Here is a 24833-nt window from a genome sequence, read left to right as displayed (position 1 = left end):
GTTAAACTGGTTATCTATGCAGGAAAAATATCCTCCAATCTGCATTCATTTCATAAATAATGTATTTTATTTTATTGCATATGGCTATTAAGGAGGGCATCCACGGTCAATACAGACTAAACACAGCATACTAAACTACTCCAGTTTATTCTTGTCTTCAGCGGCATCATGTGACCCCTATATACAGCACGCACAGCGGAAGACAACAGGGAGGGTGAGTCTCTTTTTGAAACACAATAGCGAGAAATATATTTAACATCTTGATATCCAGGAAACATGTACCCAAAGAAAACACTGTTTAATAACTGTTAAAGTTTATATAGCAAAAAATAGTTTAAATTTAAGATTAAGTCAAGCAAAATGTACAAAGACCCAATATACAGCATGAAGTGTGGCAAACGTAACACTTACACATTTTGGTTCCATTCTGTAAACTAAATTAAGGACGTAAATATTGCATATGCCTGCTCTTCTTGAAATGTACAGGATGGGGGAGGGGGAGTTTAGTGTATTCTCCATTTCTCTTTTTTGCTCATGTCAGCTGCATCAGGGACACGTGGCATCTGTGTCCTGTGGTGACCGTTCCCAGCATGGAGGGTGTGTCACATCTGCCTCAGTGTGCTGCAGTCAGCAGATCGGCCCTACTGTCCCTGGGGGATTCAGTTACACAGCAAACACAGTGCAGGTTCCTCGTCAACACTGTGTAAGGTTTCAGGAGACCCTTTAACATCTCTAAGTATAGCACACACCCGAACAGACTTCCGCCCTAGTGCTGTGTGGCCTGTGGACCGCTAGGATGTGTAGCTGCAGGAAGGGAAACCTTGAGAGTTCTCGCAGGGTGGGGGTCAATTTACATTCAACTGTGTCTTACAATACAACCTTCTTCTACAAGCTCAGCAATGGAAGCAGGAAGACAGCTGCATTGCCATTAAATATATTTTTTTAAGACATGGAATTTTTTTGGTCGTCCTCTAAAAGCCCCTTCTTACCTTACCAATGCATTACTCTATAGTGATATATATCTATATATTTATATATATATATATATATTCTCCCAAATAAAAACAAAACAACGATTAAAAAATAAGCCAGCAACTCACATTTCCAAGAGTTAGTGTAGCCTCTACAGGACTATGGAGACAGGCACTGGGAAGTTAGGGGTCAGGGAGGCAGGGCCTCCAGCCCTGTGACGGAGCAGCAAGGTCATGGCGGTTCTGCCGGCAAGCTCAGCCCTTCTAGGTGACATAGGAAACAATTCCACAACACTGACATTTCCAGAACACTGACAACAGAACCAGTCTCTGTCAAGAACGGTTGAGGAGCAAGTGTAGGGGAGAGAGATGGCTTTCTTCTTTTGCCCTTCATAGTACAACTGCTGGAATGCCTCCCCTCCTGTTCAGGGCAACCTTGTTGGCCAATGAAGTAACATTGTGTCAGAGATAATATATTTAAAAAAACAAAAACCCAAGCCAAACTTGAGCTGTGAGCATGCCTATGATGAGTTTTTGGTTTGAGGAATGCGAGCTAAGATTCAGAGACAGGAGGCTTGTGGAGGGGAGAAAAGGCTTTTGCAATCTGAAGTACTTACATGAACATCTACAGAGAGGAGTCAACAAGCCTGTTAAAAGATACAAAGAAAGATCCACCCTTCCCCACCCAGACCCCCAAATACGGCTGATGATCTCTAAAAGGAGGCTGCTCCAGTCACATTTAGGAATTATCAGGATTAATCCATCTTTGAGTCCAATCTCATGGACAATTGTCAGTCCCACACCAGGCTCTGTGCGTAGGTAAACGTTTTAGGTACCTGGACTGGAGTCCACATCTACTTAACAGAGAGACGGAGGTCAGCATGTGATCCTGGGGCAGAGCTGCCCTGTACCCTGCCGAACAATCCGGCTTCACCCTGAACTGAGGTAGGACTGTGGTAGTTTTGACTGTAAGCCAGTAAATACCAGATTTGACCACTTCCATGTGTATTACAGCATTTCCTTGCATGCTGAGGGATTAATCCGCTTTGCCAAAATCAAAGTAACAGGAGAAATGACAGCAATGGCCAGGACTTATGAAGGCTGACGAGGCCGGAAACGTCCAATCTCCCGGAGTGTACTCCATCAGCCCGTTAGTTTACAAAGGAAATGAAATGCAACGCAAACCGGGCAATGAGGACAGGTGTGTGGGGACAGCGGAGAGGCAAGCCCTGCCTCTTGGTTCCTTATCTAATACAATTCACAGAAGTCTCAAAATGTAGAATTGCTCCCGTTGGAAGGAAAGTGAGCAGCGTTGGTTGGAAACATGCTAAGCATCTCCTCAGAATGGATTCAGAGTCTTCGACGAGGTGGCGAAGGAGCCCGCAGCACTTTACTCTGAAAAGGAGAGCAGAAAACTGGTGAGCCATGCTGCAGGGACCACGGTGACCCGGGAATCTCCCCTAATCCATGAACCTGCAATCAGGGTTTGGGCCTTTCTTCTAACATGAGGCACTTGGAGATGCAAACTCAAGATGGCCGTCCTAGAGTTGGGGCGGCAGGGTACACACACAGAGGAAAAAAAAGTCTACACATACAGACACACACACACACACACACACACACACACACACACACACTTTGCCAAAAGCTCCAGAAAAAAGAAATCGCAGAGGTTTAGGCGAGGGTTCTTGCCTTCATAGGCATGTCTCCCCAGCATGAAAGAATATGACAACTACAGCTCTCCCCATTGGCCGAAGGCTGCACTACCGCTGTAACCTCTGACCCCTCCAGGGAAGGGGTGCCCGGAGTCCACTCTTCTTAAAAAATACACACACCTAGCTGGGTGTGGTGGTCCACACCTTTATCCCAGCACTCACGAGGCAGAAGAAGGCAGATCTCTGTGGGTTGAGGTCAGCTTGGTCTGCCCAGTGAGCTCTGGGTCAGCCATGGCTACAAGGTGAGGCTCTGTCTCAAATAACTGCCCCCCTCCCAACTTTAAAAGTTCCTATAGCCACACTTCTGCTACCACACAGCTCCCAGCACCTCGAGTGCCTCCGACACCCTCAGTGCCAAAAGCTGCACCTGAGGAGCAGCGAGTGGCAGGAAGACATCATGTGATCATCTACACGTGATTCTCCCTTCAGTGGAGGAGTGGCGTGACTCTGCCCCCAGGTTTCTGTTTATAATGTTTAAAGTCCCTCCCCCTCTGTGTGTGTGTGTGTGTGTGTGTGTGTGTGTGTGTGTGTGCGTGCCACACACACATAATGCCACATCATGATGACCCCTCCTTTTTATCTTACAAGTCACTCCCTATGATGACTGCCACAGGGTCACACTGATCCTTAAACCTGTCAAATCTCTTAGCTCTAAAGCTAGACACACCTCTAACAGCCAACAGAATTCTGATCTTTGACTCTTGAACCTCAATCTCTCTACTCTCCCTGGGGGGCGGGGGGGCAACTAAAAATATACACAGAAAGTAATCCTGGGGAAGACGGTGCTGCAGAAACAAATCAAGGAGAGTCTGGAAGCCCCAGTGGACCCACCACAGAAGGGCCCAACTGCACGGAGACTTAGAACTGGAGCAGTACTGGAGAGCACAGGCTAGACAAAGTTGCTGTTGCAGCTTCTATTTTTTCATATTCTTTGCGAGGAAGGCCTAAGGCTGAAGCTGGCTATCCTTTTCTTTTTTCCTTTTTATCAGTTCTTTGTGAATTTCATGTCGATAATAACCCCAATCCCACTCATCTCCTTCTCCCCTTATACCTGATCCCCCCAACAGAGGAAAAAACTCTCATCGTCGAAGCAGTAGTGTGTCACAGTGTGTCCCACAGTATATACCCTCTTGTACACACTTTGCTTGCAAATGTTCACTGCAACGAGTCACTGGTCTGGTACAAGGTCTCTGACTTCTGCTACTCTGTAGATAATTGGAACCTCGCTGGGGCTTCTCTGGGAAATTCTGTTGTTGTCTGGGGTCACAGAGATTCTGCAGTTTTAGATCTGTAGGACCGGCCCCTTCATGCCCTCCAGCAGTTCAATGATGGGGCAAGATGTGCGTGGGCCAACTCAAAGTCCTGGATCTGGGCCTGAGAGGTATCTGAGCTTGGTCAGCTCTCTTTATACCAATGTACAAAACACCTTTCTTCAATGTGAGCAGGTGGCAAAGTCATGTTGAGCATGTTGGCCAGAGTCCTGGCCTACCATAGCCAGAATATTTGCCTGAGGGCCACATTTTGAAGGCAGGCCCAGGTTTGAGGATGGGGTGGGGGTTGGGGTGAATGCCAAAGAATAGGCCTCTGCTCCCACCAGAGCCCCTGCCCTTCCCTGTCTATCAAGGAAGGAGATGGGGCTGAGAACTGACCTGGATGCAGACTAGGATATGCAAGCCCTGTGCCTGTGAACTACGACGTGTGTGCTCTATGCCTTTCTGTTTACTTTCAAGGCTGTCATTGGGCTGGTTCACGTTGAATACAAGGAAGGAAAATATTTTCTAACACTACTAATCTGACATGCTCAACCTTAAATATTTATAGTTCCTAAGGATGAGATGCCAGTACACATTTATTTATTCATTACCTATGTCAAATCCACTAGAGGCAACACAGGGATGATTAATTTATGGCCACTCTGCTCTGCATGAGCCTTAAGAAGGGGAACCCTGAGCTGTCTGTCTGTCCAGTCACAGTGGTAGAAGGACTCGGGAAGGATCCTGCCCTGCACACAGGACAGGCCCACCAATGCTTGTCCTGCATCTGGTGGTAACTCATGTTGAGACCTGAGCCATGGGATTTGACATTTCCCCGCAGTTCTACACCCAACTCCCTAAGAGCAGAGTGATCCTCCAGCACAGCAAGTGCCAGAGCCGTGACTACAAATCAGCAAGTTTGAGAAACTCCTTCGATCCCTTGCTCAGCAGCCACTGATGGGTGTGTCGCCCATATACCAAGTGGGGTCCGGTCTCAGGCCAGGACTCCTAAGTCCCCGAGGATCATCTTTTCCCTCACACTTAAAGAGCAGAAAGTTTCACATATGAGCCTGTGTTTCCACTTCTGAAAGTTCTGCTCAGACCCCAGGGAAGGATGAGGGGACAGGGGAAGGAGGGAGAGACAGAAGACACATCCCTGCAAGCCAGAGAGAAGATCTTCATAGTACACAGGACCAGCAGCAAGACTGTGCCACACCACTACGCTGCAGAAGGTTGAGCACCAAACCCAGAGCCTATTAACAAGAAATCAGACAGACATACCCAGGGGCATCTGAGCCAGGCCGTCTAATACCTTCCCTTCTGCTGGGATGTCTCATGAGACCCTAGGTTTGTACATGGTCAGAATCCCAGGCATACACTTGGGTTATGGCAGCTCCACCCCAGGAAGCCCAGGTTCTGTCTCTAGACTTCTGCAAGGCTTCTCTCGCACAAAGAGCCCAACGTAGACCCACTCATTCGGAGTCCAGGATGCTTTGTGCAGTGCAAAGAGCAGGTGTGGACTTTATAACATATTCAGGGCTCTGAATTACTAGTACTGTTGATTTGCATGACAAAAGGAAACCAGAGGCCACATATTTTGTATCTCTAGTAACAAATCAAATTAAGAAAGAAATGAACCCTTTGGCAAGTCCCCACATCCTTCAAGCCCATCTCAATGCCCAGTTTAGTTTAAAAAAAAAAAAGAACTAGTTGGGAAAGTAGGCTTTACAGTTGGAAGAGAAATTCCTAGAAAAATATGCCTGATAATTTAATATCTTCTTACTTTGCTAAAAGCATTTGAAAAAAAAAATGTAAGGTTGGGTGTGATAACAAACCCAGAGATTCTAAGAAAAACGGTTACTTAACCTTTCATCTAAATTGGGGGAAAAACATAATTCAAACGGAAAACACATTTGATTAAGCTCCCTGTGACAACCTGCTTGAGAGTCTGACTTCCTTTTATGGCCCTCACACTTCCACTGACAATTAAGATCCTTTCGTTTTGAATGCTTACTATTAAACAAACTCCCTACCTTCGAGTTGTAACATGCTAATGACACAATGAATCCCAGGCGGATTGAAGAGACAATGTAGCTTTCTCAGGGCTGGAGGGAGTAAGAGGCGTTTGCCCTCTGCTCCTGCTCAAGCCTTCAAAGAAGGCAGCCTCCTCATCGCTGGCCACTGTGCTCAGAGGCCTCCCAGCCTGTGAAGCAAGCACCTCACTTCAAACTTCCTCTACACACACAAAGCTTCCACCATGGGAACTTGCCAGCTCAACCTCTGGCTTTTAGAAGCCAATATTCCAATGGCTGTTTCCCAATGTGGGCATCCAACTAGTTTCTCCCTTACAGGGACGCCTGGCTGCCTGCGGGTGCAGATTCAGCAGGATGGGATCACCCTCTAGCCCAACCCCCATTCTACAGAGCCTTCTACATCCTAGGGGACCCTTTCTCTCAAACCAGGACATTTTAAGCCCAGGTTAAAACCAGAGGAAAAAGTCAGAAGGAAGAGGGTCTTTCCAGGGGGTTGTGTGGGGGTGGGGCAGCTCCATCCTATAGTTGTCTAATGCGAGGCTCCCTCTGGCTTCCAGCAGAGATGTTTAGGGACCCAGTGGAAGCAAGGGAATCAGACCAGTCAACTGAAGAACAGTCTCCTCTTCTGGTTCCCACCATTTGTTCTGTGTTGTTTTGTTTTGTGCTGTGCATATTTGAGGGCCACATTTACATAATAGAAAGGTTACCCAGAGTGGATTAACCAGTTCCCTCCTGTCACCTTCTCTACTTACATTTTGGTAGCAAGAGCAGATGAAGGTTACTCGTTTTTAACAAAACAAAAATCCCTAATATTTGTCACACCTTGCAGACTTCCACAGAGCCATCTGTCCCTAAGTGCTAGTTTCTTTGTGTCTGTCCCCTCTTTTTCCTCCCTCCCCACACCTCACCCAGACACATTGACAACCAGTATTATTTAGCTCTCTGTACATTTAACCTGAGGGTTTGTTGTAGTTGTTGCTGGTTTTTTTTTTTTTTTTAATATTCTATGTATGAGATCATGCAAACTTTTCCACTGGCTTTTTATAGAACTCCCTTCAAAGGACATTAAATACCACGCTCATATCTGATCCTTTTTAATGAGGGAGACTAGGTGATGTTTATAATGCCTTGGGAAACCAGCCTGCCTGCTAGACTGCACATGACCATGGCCTTCATGGCCTTTATGTCCCCTGCACTCAGGGCAATGATCCTTAGTCAGCCTAAGTTCAACTAACTATAACAAAACCAAACCTTACAGCTTTTGTGTCACTTCTTGGAGCAGAAAAGAGAAACAACCTCCAAATGGGAACGAAAATCTGAAGGTGGTCTGATACTCAGGGAGGAGAATACCTCCATCTCACAGATGGTAGTGTACAGCAGAGGCCAGCCGTCTCTCTGCCAGTAAAGTTTTACCGGGCCACAGCCACTGTCACTCTCATAGCACAGCTGTTTCCACCTCAAGCACAGTTGGGTAGCTATGGTAACCAAGCAGGAACCTTCACTGTCCAATCTTTCACAGAACCAGTCTGCCAACCCTTCAAGGCAGATGAGCCCACCGACATTTAACAAGGAGCCCAGGAGAAGATGGGAGCAGGTTTGTCAGAACAGCACCACACATTTTCCACCTGCGTGTTGCACCTGAGACTAACTGATACCCTTGGAAATTATCTGCAAGCTTACGCACTTCAGAAATGCAATACTGTCTGCTAAAGGCCACGCTATCCTCTTACAGACCCCGCGAGTCATAAGACTCACTGTGAAGCCAGCACTCTTTAGAACGATCCTCTGGCTTCTTAATGCACAGCACAGCTCAGAATCCATCTGATCACTACTAAATGCAAGCTTTGCTGATACTCAGCTTCACAAAGAGAAACTGATATGCACCACACCTGCAATTCGTAATCAGCCCAAATCTTTCTTGGGTCATTTGAAAATGTGACTTCAAGGGCTTCCCTTCTACCCTGATAGGTATAGTTGGTACAAGAACTAGCATTAAAATTACACATATCCTCTAAGAAGCCCAATTCTTTACTCGGGTTGAGCACATTTTTTGTATGATGACTTATACACTGGTGTAAAGAACTATGTTTTATGTTCACTATAAAAATGCCTACAACTTTAGTTATAAAAACTTCTATTTTTTTCTTGTCCAATTATGGGAGCATAGAATAAATATCCTGAGCAGATTCACGTGTTTCCCTTCAGCTGATAGCCAATCTGCTTGGGAGCTGCGATGGCTAATACTGATTATCAACTTGCTAAGATCTATATTCAATCACCCAGAGGACAGACCTCTGGTTAACAGAGCTGGGAAGACGCATCAGCCTTCTGTGGGTGACACCATCCTGTAGGCTAGAGTCTTGGACTGAGTAAAACACAAGGGAAGTTGAGCTGAGGCACACTGTTCATCTCTTTCTGTTTCCTTTTTGAGGATACAATGTTACCTTCTGTCTCAGCTCCTGCTGCCATGCCTTCCCACCATGATAGAAGCTGAGGCACACTGTTCATCTCTTTCTGTTTCCTTTTTGAGGATACATTGTTACCTTCTGTGTCAGCTCCTGCTGCCATGCCTTCCCACCATGATAGAAGCTGAGGCACACTGTTCATCTCTTTCTGTTTCCTTTTTGAGGATACAATGTTACCTTCTGTCTCAGCATCTGCTGCTATGCCTTCCCACCATGATGGACTGTACTCTCAAACTTGGGAGTCAAAATAAACCCTACTGATTTGCTTTTGTCAGATGTTTCGTCATAGCAACAAGGAACTTAAAATGGAGAGCTCAGCAGGCAGGGCCTCTGCCCCGGCTTGCACCCATGAGCCACCTCTCACACTGCCACTCCCTGGGGGGCATAGAAGTCATTCTCTGCAACTGTTCCTGCACCCTGAAACCTACACAGCTTTCCATGCTTCAGAGAGATGCATGTGTGGAAGGTGTGATGACTCAATGCCGTCAGTCAGACACAGGACCATGGCCACCATCAACCAGGTAGTTTCTCAGCTAGGTCAATTCCACCCACTCCCGAAGGCAGGTATCTCCCCACCTCATCCACACCCTCAGAAGTATCACAGTGAAACCATCAAAGGAGTTTCTGTATAGAAACCATAATGTCTATAAACAAAACATACATGAATATTGATTTTTACATCAAAAGCACATGCTTGGGGCATGACTCACACTCTGTGGTCGGACTCCTTCACCTTTCTGAGTATATTCAGTCATGCAGGCAGGCAGCCACACGCCATGTTTTGAACTACAAAGACTTCTCCGGACCTGCTCACCTGAGCTGCTGAGGAAGGCTCCTCAGGCTGTTTGGGGAGTCACAGCAGTAGGATATACAGTACCTGCTGTCACTGCCTCTTCCCCTCCTAAGGTGCATCAGGAACAACAATGCTAACACCTATGATTTCTAGCAGCAGAGGGACCACTAGGAGGCAAGCAAAACCACAGGTAAACAAGTCCTAGCAAAAAGAGAACCCACCCAGCTGAAATCTGAGAAGGTACTGCCGAAGTAGGGGAATTCGAGTTGGAGGTTACTCGAGACCACTGAAAGCCAGAAGCCTGCATAAGCCCCCGCTCCACTCAAACAAGGGCAGGACAGAACCAAGCCAAAGCATACAGTAAGTATACCACAATGTGGCACAGCATTCAGCCACCACAGGGCTGCTCCAGCGCCTAGTTGAGTCAAATACACATGATCCACACGGACTTGGGCAGTACAGGCGCACCTTACAGGTGACTAAAGCACTCGAGTCCATATGTACTACATGTCCAGAAAGACTACTTCAGTTCAAGCAGGACCTCTACTAGCCACCCACACTAGAGCACTCAGGTCCAAGGCTCCTGGGTAGGGGTAAGGACCAAGGCTTGTGATAGAGGATGAAAGGCTAGGCTGAGGACAGTAAGACAAAGCAACCTTCCCAGTCCTCCCAATCCCCTTGGATAGCTAGACCCAAAGCAAGGACATGTCACCTGCTCTTGTCATTCAGGCCCAGAAGCCAGAGACCTGTAGGTCAATCAGGAAGCCAGCAGACATCCTGTGAAATTCTGTCTTCTCCCAAGCCCTCTGCAGCAGCTGGGAGGGGCATGGGAGGACACCCAGCAGCAACTGGGCATGTCCACTCAGGATGAAGGTCTGCAGAGAAAGGGTCCCCATCTCATGGTCAGAGGACAATAAACTATGAAAGGCTGGAAGAGAGATAGAGGCAGAGACTAAGGCACTCTCTTTCAAGGGAGTGTCTTCAGAACCTCATCTTAGGAGACTATCTGGCTATGATGAATTGTTCATGTTTACGCATGTGAGTCGTGGTCTACATGAATGTTGGGAAATAACTTCGCCTCAATTTCCCTTCAAGCCGTGCTTTGACTTCTGGAAGGAGTAAGAGCTGTGGAAGTGAGACACGGAAGGGTGAATCTCACTCCTAGCTTGTCAAAACGGACAGTTCTCTAAGGCATTGCCTCTGTAGTAACTTGTTAAAATGTGACTTAGCAGAGGGAGGCTGAACTGGCTCCAGACACCAGCGAGCTTTTAAAGCTATGCATGCTGTTGGCTGGAGACATGTGTCATGTGTTCTGCACACTGACAGACCGTGCACTCACACTGGCCATCCTCGGCCTCATCCCTGCACTCATGGGAAGCCACTTCCCCACGCAAGCCAGATCTCCACACCTGGAACAGAATCCGAAGTGGCCATTATACCCTCCTTTCCAGGTGTTGCTAAGGACTGAGGCCTAGGAGTCCACCATACCTGCTCAGTACTACATAGTCCTACTTAGACCATTTCTCCCCCTGTCACACAAAAACCAGCGTCTCAGCTGGGATCTCTAATCCACGCCATGGCAGATCCTGCTTAATGTTCCCAGTCTCCAAACCATCATTTGCAAGGTTTTATATTTTAGTGGAGTCATCTCAGTCTATTTCTAAGACCTTTCATCCACTGCCCATACCCATCTGCCAGGGGGAGCTGAGATCCTGAACATGGCAGAAGGTAGGGCAGTAGCAACTCCAGGGGAAGGAGGGAAGAGGTGCCCCTGCTTCTCTCACAACTAGGAAGGCAGAGGACAGCAGGGTCACAGCAGTGACAAGTGGCTTCCTGGAATGCACTCAATCGCAGGGAGGCCCACGCCTTGCTCGGGGAATCCACACACACCATACTTAGAAAGGACTTCCATGTGATAGCAAGAGGTCCTTCCCAGCACACCAGAACGCGGGGTCCCTAGGTTTTACAACTAACTTTTTAATTAAATACATCTAGCGGTACTCTGGTAAAAAACATTGCCTTCTCATACAAGCCCACAAAGTAACTAAAAAGAGGGCAAAAGCCCGATATATTAGCCTTCCTCCTGCCCCTGTGTGTGTGTGTGTGTGTGTGTGTGTGTGTGTGTGTGTGTCTGTGTGTCTGTGTGTGTGTGTGTCTGTGTGTGTGTGTGTATATGTATGTGTGTCTGTGTGAGTGTGTGTGTCTCTGTGTGTGTGTATGTATGTGTGTCTGTGTGTGTGTGTCTGTGTGTGTGTCTGTGTGTGAGTATGTGTGTGTATATATGTATGTGTGTCTGTGTGTGTGTCTGTGTGTGAGTGTGTGTGTGTATATGTATGTGTGTCTGTGTGTGTGTGTCTGTGTGTGTGTGTGTATATGTATGTGTGTCTGTGAGTGTGTGTGTCTCTGTGTGTGTATGTATGTGTGTCTGTGTGTGTGTGTCTGTGTGTGTGTCTGTGTGTGAGTATGTGTGTGTATATATGTATGTGTGTCTGTGTGTGTGTCTGTGTGTGAGTGTGTGTGTGTATATGTATGTGTGTCTGTGTGGTGTGTGTATGTGTGTGTCTGTGTGTGTGGTTGTGTGTCTGTGTGTGTCTGTGTGTGTCTGTGTGTGTATATGTATGTGTGTCTGTGTGTGTATATGTGTGTGTGTCTGTGTGTGTCTGTGTGTCTGTGTGTGAGTGTGTGTGTATATGTGTGTGTCTGTGTGTGTGTATATGTGTGTGTGTGTCTGTGTGTGTGTGAGTGTGTATGTGTGTGTGTGTCTGTGTGTGTGGTGTGTGTGTCTGTGTGTGTATGTGTGTCTGTGTGTGAGTGTGTGTGTATATGTATGTGTGTGTCTATATGTGTGTGTGTCTGTGTGTGTGTATATGTGTGTGTGTCTGTGTGTGTGAGTGTGTATGTGTGTGTGTGTCTGTGTGTGTGGTGTGTGTGTCTGTGTGTGTATGTGTGTCTGTGTGTGAGTGTGTGTGTGTATATGTATGTGTGTGTATGTGTGTGTGTCTCTGTGTGTGTGTGTGTGTGTGTGTGTGTGTGTGTGTGTGTGTGTAGTCTCAGAGGCCACTTGATTCTGCCTAATCTATCTCATCCTCCTCCAAAGCTGAAGGCACAGAGATAAGTTGCTGTTCTAGACTCAGTCACTTTTGATTCCAGGAACAGCAGAGCCTCCCAAGGCAGCCCCCACCCCCATGAAGACAATCACCTCTGAACACTAGGGCAGGCCCATCCTGCAGAAGCCAGCTGTCCCCTCAAGCAAGAAGCACTGTGGACCACCCTGAAGACCCAGAACTGAGGTGAGAATGAAGGGAACCACACCTCACCAGGGGCCGCTCAATTACACAGCACCCTCGTCCTTCCAAATCCTTCCTCTCTCTAAACCCAAGTCAGTGCCCCAAGATGGACCTGTGGCTCCAAGAAGCACCTATCCATTCTCCCTCTCAATGCTTTGAGGACATGGCCTCCATTTGCTTCTTCTGTGACAGACTCCATGTCAGGAGTGGCCCGTTAGGGCACTCAGAGTTCACTCTTCCATTCTGGAATATTCCATTTCTAGACTGCCCAACAGTGGCAAGATGGTGAACTTTGAACCCAGCTCTCTCCTGAACCCGGAGAAGCTGCCTTGGTTTAGTTTGACTGGAAGTCTTTCTCTCCATCAGCCTGCTGTGGGCACTTGTTCATGATGGCAGGCTATGGTTTTTAACTGTGAGCATCTAATGAACTCTTGGTGTGTCTGCCTAAATATACTTTTATAATCACGCTACTCTAAAAGGGGCAGCTCGTGGCCAGTTCAACTTGAATGAAACCCATTTGTCATCATGTGAAAATCCAGCTAAATAACCTTGCTCACAATGTTTTTAAGGACCTTAAGAACAATAAGACACTGTGGGATACTGGGTCCTAGGAAGATAACCACCCTGCAACAGCTGACTGACTATGAACCGGTCCTGAGGCTGACTGTAAATTGGTGAATTTCCTGATCTATTCATCATTAACTGAGTTAATGACACATTTCTTTGGAAGCTGCTAACGGGTTGTGAAGGGTATGTGATATTCCATGCATAGGACAAAGACACAGGAGGTAAGAACCTTAACCCAGCCTGCGTCACAGGTCAGCAGGGCTGGCTCTGTTCTCAAAGGATGGAGGCTTCAGCAGTGCCAGGTAGCCTCAGCCGTCACGATGAACTATTCTAGAAAAAATGTCTTCCTTACAACATTCCCCACTCTCCTCTGCTTCTTGTGTGAGCGATCCTTTCAGTGGGCACTTTGCTTTTCTACTTCAAACACATCCTTTGTCTACACCCAAGCAGTTCCCTACACAGCACAACAGTGGAGGGTGGGGGTGGGGGGCTGCTGCTGCGCCCGTTCAGTTGTTCCAGTGAAGAGAGCGACCCCCAGGAAAGAGGCACATTGCTCAGATGATCACTCGACGTGTGCCAGCCTCTGGGCCACCTTCTCCAATGCTCTCCTGATGGTATTTAATAACTACTCTGCCCAAATTAAACCCGACCAGCCTGTAAACGCATTGTTGAGGAGGAATCAGTGGTTCCCAGCTCTGTGTCCTCGAAGGCACTTAGTGATTCTACCCTCACCCAGTCCTGTTCCCACACTGAGCTGAGCTGAAGGGCCTTAATGTATGTGGAGGCAAAATTTTATATCAAGTACCATCTCCTGTGCTCTTTACTAAAACTTAAAGACTGCTGAAGGCACAGAAATGTTTCACTCAAGAGACCTCAAGAGGTCCGGGGACAAGGCTGGACCCCAAGTTACCACCAGAAGATAAGTTTGAAAATCCTTGGACAAAAGGGGACTTATACAAAAAGGGAGACGGGGAGGGAGAAAGAAAAAGAAGAAAGAGGCACTTCCGTTCTTCCTCTTAACTGTCCCCATTTTACTCCGAGTATCATAAGGAGGAAAACAAGGTGGAAATTCATTGACGCACAAGCGGAACGAGAAGTACAAGGTCAGGGGAAATGTTGAGGTGGAGTCCATGCTAATAATCCAACGTAAAGAGCCTGGTTTAGGACCTAAGAGGCTAAGACTACCCCTCCTATTTTCTTAAGGACCTTGGATAGGTCACCTGGCCCCTCTGACCTGTAGACTCTTTAACTTCATCAAAACCCCAAACACCAGAGTCCTAGGCTAGAGTGATGGCTCAGCTCTGAAAAGCACTTGCTCCTCCTCTGAGAACCTGGGTTGGGTTCCCAGCACACGCAAAGCAGCTAACAATCGACCCTTTGGAAATCCAGTTCCACAGGCTCTGACTATTTCTTTTGGCCTCTGTGGTCAACAGGCACAAATATGGTTGGTGTATACACATAAAACACAGGCAAAACATTCATACCTATAAAAGCTGAATCTGCAGACATCACAAGATGTGTAAGTGCCACATGACACTATACGTGGAGAAACGAAGCACTACATAGCAACATCTTTGAATTCCGTCCACTTCTGCCCTGGGACATTTCCTTTCAGCTTTGCTTAGAATATGTTTCATTTCCATAACACACCATGGGTAGGATTCTTTGAGCATCATTTTGTGTTGAGCTCGTTTCTGGGTTGTTGGTAACACACTAATATACTTTGGTCCCTGAAGATGGCCCAAGTGAAGTCCACAGAGTGAGGAGAGAAAGTGTGTTATAGTAATAAATATTAAACACTGCACTGTGACCAGGCAAAAAGAGCAGAGTCACCCCTAATGTCAACATAATGGTTTTTGAAGAGATAATGAAAACCTTAGCCTAGGATGAACTATGGAGCTTACATTTATGCATTGAAGAAAACAAAACAAAGCTTGAATATCATGGCAAATCACTAAGAACCTGTACTAAATCTCTGTAGATTAAAAGAGTAGAGGGCTAATATTTTTTGAAGTGACTATTTTATAAAGATTGAATGTGTTCAGAAAATATGTTAGCATTTAGCCTCAATTAGGAAGTAATAAAAAGACAGTATGGGAAATACACACAAATATCAGTTCTGAACATGTGTTTCTGGAAAACCTGATACTTTTTCAAATAAATATTAAAAGGCTTGGTACTTAAAGAGTTCATGTGATGACTTATCCTTAAGATATATCATGGGTCCAAGTGTTTGACCCGATTTCAGTAAAAGCACTAGAAGTAAGAAATATTTTGCAAATATCAATGCATAAATGCCACACGCAGGAAAGTGGAATAGGGCTTAAATAATTTGCCTGCTCTTTTTCAGCACGTCTTTTGGACAAATAACTATGGGTAAAACTATTTTTTTCTAGCTTAACAGGAAAAGAAATTCCAATTATTAAATGAACTGCTTTGTCATCCACACACCGCCTGTACATTTTAAACCAAACTCTATTTCAGCATTTTAACACAATGAATTAAATTAAGAAGTAAGACTGCCAAGCTCAGAAGTGTCTAGCACATTCTGCACCTAACAAGCAGCTCCTGTGTACAGCCTGCTTCCCTGTCTAGTCCAACTTTCTTCTGCATGTGTTACTTCAGGGCATCCATCCTCGGTATGAGCCTAGGAAACTACCACCAAAAGACACTCAGAGACCAGTGGCAGCCACTGATGTCAGCATCTCCCTCCAGAAACACCTACCCTCCCTTTTGCTATCCACCTCAACTACCTCCTCCCCCTGTAGTCATGACTGATGCATTCAAAACACTAAAATGAATACAGAGTCCTCTGTTTATATCTGGGAAGCATTGCTGCCACAAACACCTATAGCTAGATAAGGTACACAACCTTTGTAGCCATTCGCTGTAGAGATGCAGAAAATGTGTACTAAAAATGGCAACATTAAAATGCTCGGCACATCTTGTGTTAAACCATACACTCTATGCTAGTCTAGAGAGACTTGCACAGTGTCCATCCCTACCACAACTGGGGTTCCTTTCCCCTCTGAGTCATAATGGCCCTCAACCTACTTGGCAATGTGGGCACAAGAATAAAGTTACATTTTCCCTTGTTTCCAAGGAGAACAGAGAACATTCAATTCTGTACTATCCAAGACACCCCCCCCTCCCAAAACAAAAAGCTGGCCTGCTTGCCAAATCTGATAGCAAAGTTACCTAGCTCTTAGAATATGCTTCCAAAGAAAAGCTGTTAGTAGGAGTCTAACAGAACGCCTTTATGCACAGGTGCTGCTATTAAAATTGCTCTTTGGCGGGGAGGAGTGAACAACAAGAATCCTGCACTTTCCTAACCTACAGACAGAAATCAAAACTTCAGGAGTGACCCTCCCCCCCCAGTAAAATCAACAAACAGAGCTGAATCCCTGCTGAACAGAATGCTGGCTAATTAAACATCGGAAGTTTAAGGGCTTGGCTGCTAGATTAGAGCTTCCAACAGTAAGAGTCAGTTTTCTAAAATGTATATTCTAATTATACATCCTCACCTTGTCAACAGCTTTTAATACCTGAAGACATCACAGAGGGGAATGTAAAGTGTGCTTTGAAGCCAGGGCAGACAGGTCTGTTTTTCTTAATTGTTCTGCTACTATGTAATTTGAATCTCTACATTGTTACTTTTTTTTTTTTAAATTCTGGTGTGAATCTTTTCTTGTTTTGTTTTGCTCTCCTGCCATTGCTCTAGGGCTGAGCTACCCACCTGGCTGAATTCTTAGAGAAAGGAGGTGTGGTCCTTGGAGAAAGGAGCAACGGCCAACAATGGGGCAGGAAGGTGAGCGGTTCTCCAGTCTCCCCAGTCTCCCCGTACTGCACGTTTGGGTTTCACTTACTAATTTTTCATTTAAGAGTGCTTATTTCCAGAAGCACCTTCACTGCCCACATTCCTGACAGCATGGAGCTGCTGTTTTCTTAGCACTCCCCCTGTAAGGGCTTAGGACACCTCTCTTTCCTCTCCTTGTGAGCAGCAAGGGAAGGACAGGGACCAACTGCGAGGCAGACAGCACGGTTATGTGGCTCTCTGGAGAAGATTAGCAACCAGAACCCCGGCTTCCTGGCCCCACCCTCCTTTCTTCTCCAGAACAACTTCACTAAAGGCTTTTCTTTCAATAGAGGAAGCAGAACTGGCCACGTGACTTTCATTCACCAAAGCCTGAGTGCTTTCTTTCCTCAGCACCTCCACCTCGGCTGCTTCTCCCTGAGGAGCTGGGAGCCACCCTGCACAGCACCATGCCCAGGTGGTACCCACTGGGAGATAAGAGGCTGGCAAAGCTGCTGCCCTGGCTCGGGGATGAAGCACTTCCCAAGGCAGAACCTCCCAGACTGAATCAGCTCCCTTCCCCTGCTCCTTTGCAAACACCTCACACACTTGCCAGTCTTGCAGAAGCTGGACATGTGGATAGACTTTTGATCAAAGAGAACTAAAATGTAGGTGTTTTCCACAGTACTTAGCTATCCAATCGGCCTCTTACACTTTAGAAACCCCCGTGGGTTTCTAAAATCCCTCTCTGAGGGAGAACCATATCAATCCATTGAGAATAATGTGCAGTCTTACCAGAAGTAGTTTTAAAGTATAGCTAACCCAATTAATACTCAGTTCCCATTCTAATGGGTTAACCAGACTTTCTTTACACGCACACATACCTGGTGTTTACTAGCTTCTTAATCAGCTGAGTTTAAGACACCCCTCCCCACCCTTTCCAATTCAACTGCAGTGGACTACAGGACACTGCCGGGACATTGTGTCTATATAACTGAAGTACTACACACTATCCAGATTGAGTTCAGTTACTTCCTGCCTGTGTAACCAATGAGGTCTGCCCGAGGAGAATGAGTGGGACGGAAGCACAGAGCACTGCTAAGCCTAAGCGAACAGAGAGGACAGTCCGCATTTCAGCAACTCAGGCTTCTGTAAAGCACACCGCTCTGCGGAGAACTTTTAATCTGTGCACGCCACCAAGGTCCACCTGCACGTGAGCTATTCACAGAGAGCTGTCCAACCCCTCGGATTCCCGATGGCCCTTTGTGGCTCATCAGACATCAAGGACCCAGCTCGGCACGCTGAGATTGCATGTGCACTTCCCCCACTCTGAGGCTGCTCTCTGCTCAAATCAATTTGCTAGAAATCTAATTTGGCTTGTACGCCTCCCCTTGAACATGTGGCTTTTGGCACGGCAGATGAATTTTTAGTTATCTGTTTTCCCTTTAAAATACCCCCTTTCAGGAAGGAGTGTTTTTAAACATGATACCCACAGAATTCAGAATAACTAACCAAAAATGCTCCCTTGTCTGCTTGTACGGAGAGCCATTTAGATTTTACACATGCAAATCTCGAAGACTGGTGGGAATTTTATCCTTGTGGGAAACCTTAAGCAGGACTAGATGAGCCAGGTGTCTAAACAAACTTACTCCCACAGGTCAGCATTCTTTCTGATCTGCCAGGGAATCCCTTTTCTGAATGCAGTGACTATACCACAGCCTCAAACTTCAAAGCATGGACTTCAGACTGCATTCCCAAAGTAGGAGACCACCCACCCAGCCTCAACTCTCCATGTTTACTCCCCTCCTCCACCAGGGACATGGAAGTTGCTAAATAAGTATGGGGGTGAGGCAGACAGATAGAATTCCCCTATTCAGTCACACACAGTTGTGTTTATATGGCCTGTGGCTCAGCCATCCTCAACCCCCTAGCACCAGAAATTTGTACTGTTTAATAAGACCTTGACGAAGTGACCTTTAGCTGAGAGATTCACCACGGAAGAGACATTCTGTCAACTTCCTGTTGATTTAATTAGCTGCTGAAGTGCTGTACTACTGGTAATTCCTAGATACTCCTCTTCCTCGGTTCCACTTTTAATTATAATAAGAATTAGCTTTTCATCCATTACCCTACGATTTCCCGGGATTTGTCCGAAGCTGTAAGCCTGGATCCAAGAACTTAATGGCTCCAAATATACTAGAACACAGTCTCGATGTGGATAGCATTCAACTGGCCTGCTTACTTTAACAACCAAAGGTATACAGGTCCCTTTGAGACCACGACCTTGCTTCCAGACCACACCACTGACTCCACTGTGGCATGCCGTCTATCCTGCTAGCAACCCCATGTGGAAACACAGACAAGAAGAACAGAACTGAGCACCCCAGCTCCCTTGCCTCCCTACACACCCCCAGCCACTTCTGAGAAAGCTTTGCAAGCTGCACAGCAACCTCATCTCTATGTTCATGGATACTTGATAAGGGGCGGGGGACAGCACTGGGCACCCTCCAGACCCTCTGTCCCTGAAAAAGACCAGAACATTCATCTTTCACACGCTCTTCCAATCTCTGATCCTGAGTCGCCGCTGAGTATTAGTGCCTGGGGTGCTCTGGGAAGTGGAGCTATCCTGTCTCTGTGCCAACCCCCAACTTTACTCCACCTGGGAGGACCTTCCAAAGGCTCTGGAGTTCTCAAACCTCCCAGGGCTGGCTCTGCTACCTGGCATATCCACATCAACAACTCCAGCACTACTCGGGGACTTATTAACCATGCCATTTCTCCAGGTCCTGGTCCTGCAGCACCAGAAACCCCAGGTTTACTTGTCTAGTACCCACAGGTAGGAAATCCTCCAGAAGCTCCCAGTTATGCACAGGTGAGAACTGTTGTCTGTCATCAGGGTATGTAAGCCAAGCCACACTACCACCATTTCCCCTGTGAGAACTACGGTGCCTCTGATGGACAGGTTTGTCACAGTCGAGCAGCCACAGAGACTTGTGCTCACTTTGAAGGGCTCTTGGGTGTGTTTAAGTGAGCCTTGTACCTGAGCAGCAATGACCTGGGGACCGGCCATTCACACAGAACCAGTAGTCGGTACCTTCTGCACCTTCAACTGTAAAGATCTGAAACAATTCTCCACTCTGTAGAACCTACACTGAGACAGAAGGTTACGGCAGGACCGCAGGAACCAAGGCAAGAGATGGCTGGACCTAAAACAAGGTCAAAGTCTCCCACCCAATTCTACTCAAAAGCCAAGTCAACGTTCCTGCCAAGCTCTTTGGAGAAAGACAACAATGACACGGTAGCCAAGAGGGAGGAGGCCCAGCCAGCACGTTGGCAATTAAACCAAGCAAGCACTAGGAGTAGCATCCAAAGCCACCCAATTCTCCACCCTCCCTCCCATCCTCAAGGTCGAAGGACCTTACCTTTCACCACGGTGGCTTCTTTCAAGTGATGGGACAAGAAGTCGATGCTTGCGTAGGTGCTGGCAGAGGGTAAGGCTCCAGTGCCTGGACCCCCACACACTCCACTGGTGCCAGAGCCTCCAACGGTACCGAGGAGCCCCCCAAGGCTACGGGTCCGGCCCCAGGAGTTCTTGTCTCCTGGCTGTGGATGCTGAGGCTGAGACTGCGCCAAGGACCCCTGCTCACCTCTCACATCGATGGCGATATAGTTGAGGCCGTTCTGGAAACCCACGGAGGTCTCTCTGCGCATGGGAGAACTGCTGCCTCCAGGACAGCCAATCAAAGCTCCAGGCTGACCGGGGTTCCATGGCCTAGCCTGTGGCGCTGGGGGCACACCTGCCGAGGGCTGTGCCTGTCCTGGGGATGTGGATGGCTCATCACTTCCTCCCAGGATGCTGTTGCCTTCACTGCTTTTCCTGAGAGAGACGTTTTCCACAGAGGCCGAATTGTGGCGCTTGGAATTGTGAGCAAAGGATGGGGACACTGGGGTGACAGTGGTGGTAGAGGAGAAGGTCTCTGAACTGTGGCGACGACGTCCCCCCTGCGGGTCTGCACGGATGACCTTAGCGCCCCGGTGGGGATCAGGGGGCTGGCTGACTTGAAGGAAGGCCTCTACCCCAGATACCTGATCCATGAGACTTAGCCGCTTCAAGCCTGATGTGGGACTGGTCACTCGGGCACCTTCTGGCTTCGGGGGTGCCGCAATAGGTTGTGGCGGGGTAGCAGCCACACCAAAGGCCATCTCGGTATAGTCACCATTATCCCCAGGCTCAGAGGACATTGAGGAGCCAGCAGTGGGACCCTGGGATGTGGCAGCTGTTGCTGGAGGCAGGCGGTATAGGTCTCCTGGGGCAGGTGGCAGAGGCTGCTGTAAGGAGGAAGGGGAAGCAGAAGGACGCGGGGGCAGCGGTGGGTATGGGGATGAGGCTTCTGGAGAGAGAAGGCCATCGATGGAGCCCACTGTGTCCCCACTGCGGGTGCTAGGCTTAGGGGACTTGGGAGAACTGAAGTCCAGGTTCATATAGTCAGAGAGCGGAGAGCGCTGCCGGCTGTCACTGCTGGTGCCTGGGGTACCTGAACCCAGGGATGAAGCAGGACTACTGGCTGAGAGCAGTGAAGAGGAGGAGGCCGCTGATGCCAGTAGTGGGGGAGCAGGCGGAGACAGACGGGTACCCCCTTCACCAAAGTCAATGTTGATGTACTCGCCAGGGCTCTTGGGCTCAGTGGGTAGAGGGTACTCTTGCATGCTGGGAAGGGTCTGCAGTCCCTCTAGCGAAAGGCGTGTGGGCCGCACTGCCCGACAGCGCTGGCCCAGGAAGCCCTCAGGTCGGCCAACGATGCCACTTGGTCTCATGGAGGAAGGCACTGCTGAGTGATGAGGCTGGGTATGACTACCACCAGCTGCCCCAAATGTGCCAGCCCCTGGGGTGGCCTGGGGCTCCAGTCTCTCCTCTTCCAAAATCCGACCCACAGGGGAGCTCATGAGCACGTACTGGTCGTTGTCTCCACCACCGCAAGTACAGGGAGCCTTGTAAGAGCGGGGCAAAGAGCTGTAGCAGTGGCCAGGGACGCCTTTGAGGGCCTCACCGCCTGGACGCAAAGCTGCTGAGAAGAAGTCAGGTGGGGTCCCTGCGGTGCCTGCCTCACTGGGGGACATGTTGAGGTAGTCCCCATTGGGGAGCAGCTTAGGGTCTGGGTTCTCCATGGACAGCTTGGAGCCACACCACATTCGCATGTACCCGCTATCTTCTGGGGAGCTCTCCGCTGGGGAGCTGGCTTTGTAGCCGCCTCCGTTCACTGGGAAAGTCCTGCCCGCCCCTGAAGGGGGTGCTGGCACGGCTGCTCCAGAGGGGGGCAAGGCCGCTGCCGAACGTGGTTGCAGGATCTGCTTAGGGGCAGACACGCTGGTGGGGCTCATGGGCATGTAGTCATCGCTCTTGCAGCTATTGGGGCCACCACTCCTGAGGGCTGCCCCAGGGGTCATGGGCATGTAGCCATCATCTGCCCCCAGGTTACTGCTGGAACTCTTGTGAGAACCAATCTCAATGTCTCCATAGTCCTCTGGGTAAGGGTTGTAGGCCACTTTGGGAGAGGACGCAGGGAGGGATGGGCAGAGGCGACCTGAACTGCCAGAGAAGGTGGCCCGCATGAGAGTGTATTCGTCTAGAGAGGCAGAGGAAGGCTGAGGAACCTGCCGCTGCCGGGCAGGCGTGGTTAGGGAGTAAGTCCTCTTCCTCAGTCCTCTGTCCAGATCCTGGGCCCCATCCCCAGAGACCCTACGGTAAGGGCGGCCACAGTGGCTCAGGGGCCTATCCATGCTCATATACCCATAGAGCTCGCCCCCACTGCCGTCCCTGGCTGGCGGGGTCTCCGCGATGGACTCAGGTGTGTTGCTCCTGTGGCTACTGAAGGCTCTCAGGTCACCAGGGCTGGAGCCATACTCGTCAAGGGACATGAAACCCGGGTCGCTGGGGGAGCCCGAGGCGGAGGCACTTCCGCTGGACGGACGTTGGCATTGGGGGTGATGGAGCGGATGAGGCAGGTGCGGGTGGGAACCAGGAGGCAGCGGGTAGGAGCCTGAGCCATGCCCACTGCTGGAGGACAGGCTGCCTGGGCTGGTGGCTGCAGGCGGCGAGTGCGCCACGGGCATGGACATGGAGCGGCTGTGTTGTAGGGCTCCCCCTGCCGGCGCCAGAGCCACTTTGCTCGGGCGGCCTCCGCAGCCGGCGCTCAGGGTGTGCGAGCGGCTAAGGGGCGCGCGCACCGGCCCGGGACTCAGGGGGCTCCCTGCCACCGACATCGGCCTGCCTCCTGCCGTCCCGGCTCCGCCTGCCGCGCCGCCGTCACCCTCGCTGGCTGTACGAACCCGGCACGAAGTGCACTTGGCTGCTGGCGGGGTGGCCGCCAGGCTATCAGTGCGAGAGCGGCGCACCAGGCCCGTCTGGCTAGGGGGTAGGTTGACTAGGTGGTGGTGGCGGCGCGCGCCCGGTACGCTGATGGGGTGCGTGGCAGACGACCCAGACGACTGACTCTTGCTGCGAGGCCGGAACTCGAAGAGCTCCTTGAGTGCCTTCATGGCCTCCAGGATGGTCTCATGGATGTTCTGCGCCACCACCGAGTCATCGGCTTGCATCCACAGCTCGCCGGGACCGGTGACGGCTGAACGGCCCACCTCGATGAAGAAGAAGCTGTCCGAGTGGCCGCAGCGGCGAATGTTCATAAGCTGCAGCGTCACCGACGGCTGTTCGCAATTGAGCTTCACGAAGCCGATGGTGCGCGCAGACAGGCATAGGCGGTATACACCGGTCAGGTTCTTGCTCTGGCCCAGTCCCTTAGGCTTCAGGTTCACCTGCCACACCTCGCGGTAGACTGCCGTGGCGGGCGTCACGAGCCCGTAGTTGTCATCGCAGCCAGCGGCGCCCGCCGAGCCGCCCAGGGCCCCCGGGAGAGAGGCGCTGCAAGAGCCGCCCGTGGTGCCGGAGCCCCCATCGCCAGAGCGGCCTTCGCTGACCAAGTCGGTGAGTGCGCGGTACCAGCCCTCCTGCTCCTGCTCGTTCTCCGCCGCTACGGCGAAGTACTCGTCCTTGGTGTAGAGGGCGATCAGGTACTTGTGCTTGGCGTCCGCGCGCTTGTTGATGTTCAGACAGCAGTCGAGCGCGATCACTCGCTTCGGCGCGCCCGCCTTGCTCTTCCACTTCTTCTCGCTCTCATAGTACTCCAGCCGCGGAGGCTGCGGCGGCGACCCCCCAGCCGCGGCTGCCTCCTCGCCGCCGGTGCCCGGGCCGCGCAGCACGAAGAAGCGCTTGTGGCCGTGCTTCTGCTTGCGCAGGTAGCCGCACTTGCGCACGCTGTGGTTGTTGTTGTTGTTGTTGTTGTTATTGAGGTTCGGGCCGTCCCCGCCCGCCGACGCGGGGGGCCCAGGCAGGGGCGCGCTAGCCATCACCACCGGTTCAGCTCTCTCCGCCCGGCTGGGCAAACAGGGGATGGCGAGGGCCGAGGGGCGCGGGCGGGGGCGGCTCCCCGCCACCCGTCGCCCGGCCGCCCGGCCACGCGCGCGCGTCCCCCGGGCCCAGGAGGTGGGCTAGAAGGCGCGCGCCACTCGGTGGCGCAGGGCCCTCCGCCGCTCGGAAGGATGTTCGGCGCGGGCGATGGCCACCCCCCGCTTCGACTGTCCGCGGCCGCTGCCTTCCAGGCTCTCGGGCGGCGCCCGGGGACTGGCTGGGCCGAGAGTCGGGGTCCCCGAGCCGCGGGGCCGAGCTTAGAACGCGCGCGGCCGGCCTGCTGCCACCGTTCTGCACGGCGCGACACCGGTCTGCGTCCGGACACTCGGGGCCCACGCCGCCACTGGGGCCGCTGCCGCCGCTGCCGCTGCTGCTGCTGCCACCAACGACGACCTGGGTTTGTCGCGGTCCCCGCCGCACAGTGAGTAACACATCGCGCACCGAGTGACTGAACTAAGAGCAAAACAACACGTGACTCTGCGTTACGCAGGCAC

General features: G+C 50.0%; 1 protein-coding gene across 1 annotated transcript; it reads right to left on the bottom strand.

The window, feature by feature from the left end:
- Positions 1–44: 44 nt before the first annotated feature.
- Irs2 (insulin receptor substrate 2) lies at positions 45–24278 on the bottom strand. Its single transcript, NM_001168633.1, has 2 exons — positions 20300–24278; positions 45–2366 (listed from the first exon to the last, which is right to left on the bottom strand). The coding sequence occupies exons 1-2, from the start codon at positions 24276–24278 to the stop codon at positions 2362–2364; spliced, it is 3984 nt and encodes a 1327-aa protein (NP_001162104.1). The 3' UTR covers positions 45–2361.
- Between the last annotated feature and the right edge of the window lie 555 nt (positions 24279–24833).

This window comes from Rattus norvegicus, chromosome 16 (assembly GCF_036323735.1).
Source record: "Rattus norvegicus strain BN/NHsdMcwi chromosome 16, GRCr8, whole genome shotgun sequence".
NCBI lineage: Eukaryota > Metazoa > Chordata > Mammalia > Rodentia > Muridae > Rattus > Rattus norvegicus.
This window is presented reverse-complemented; position numbering and strand designations above follow the sequence as displayed.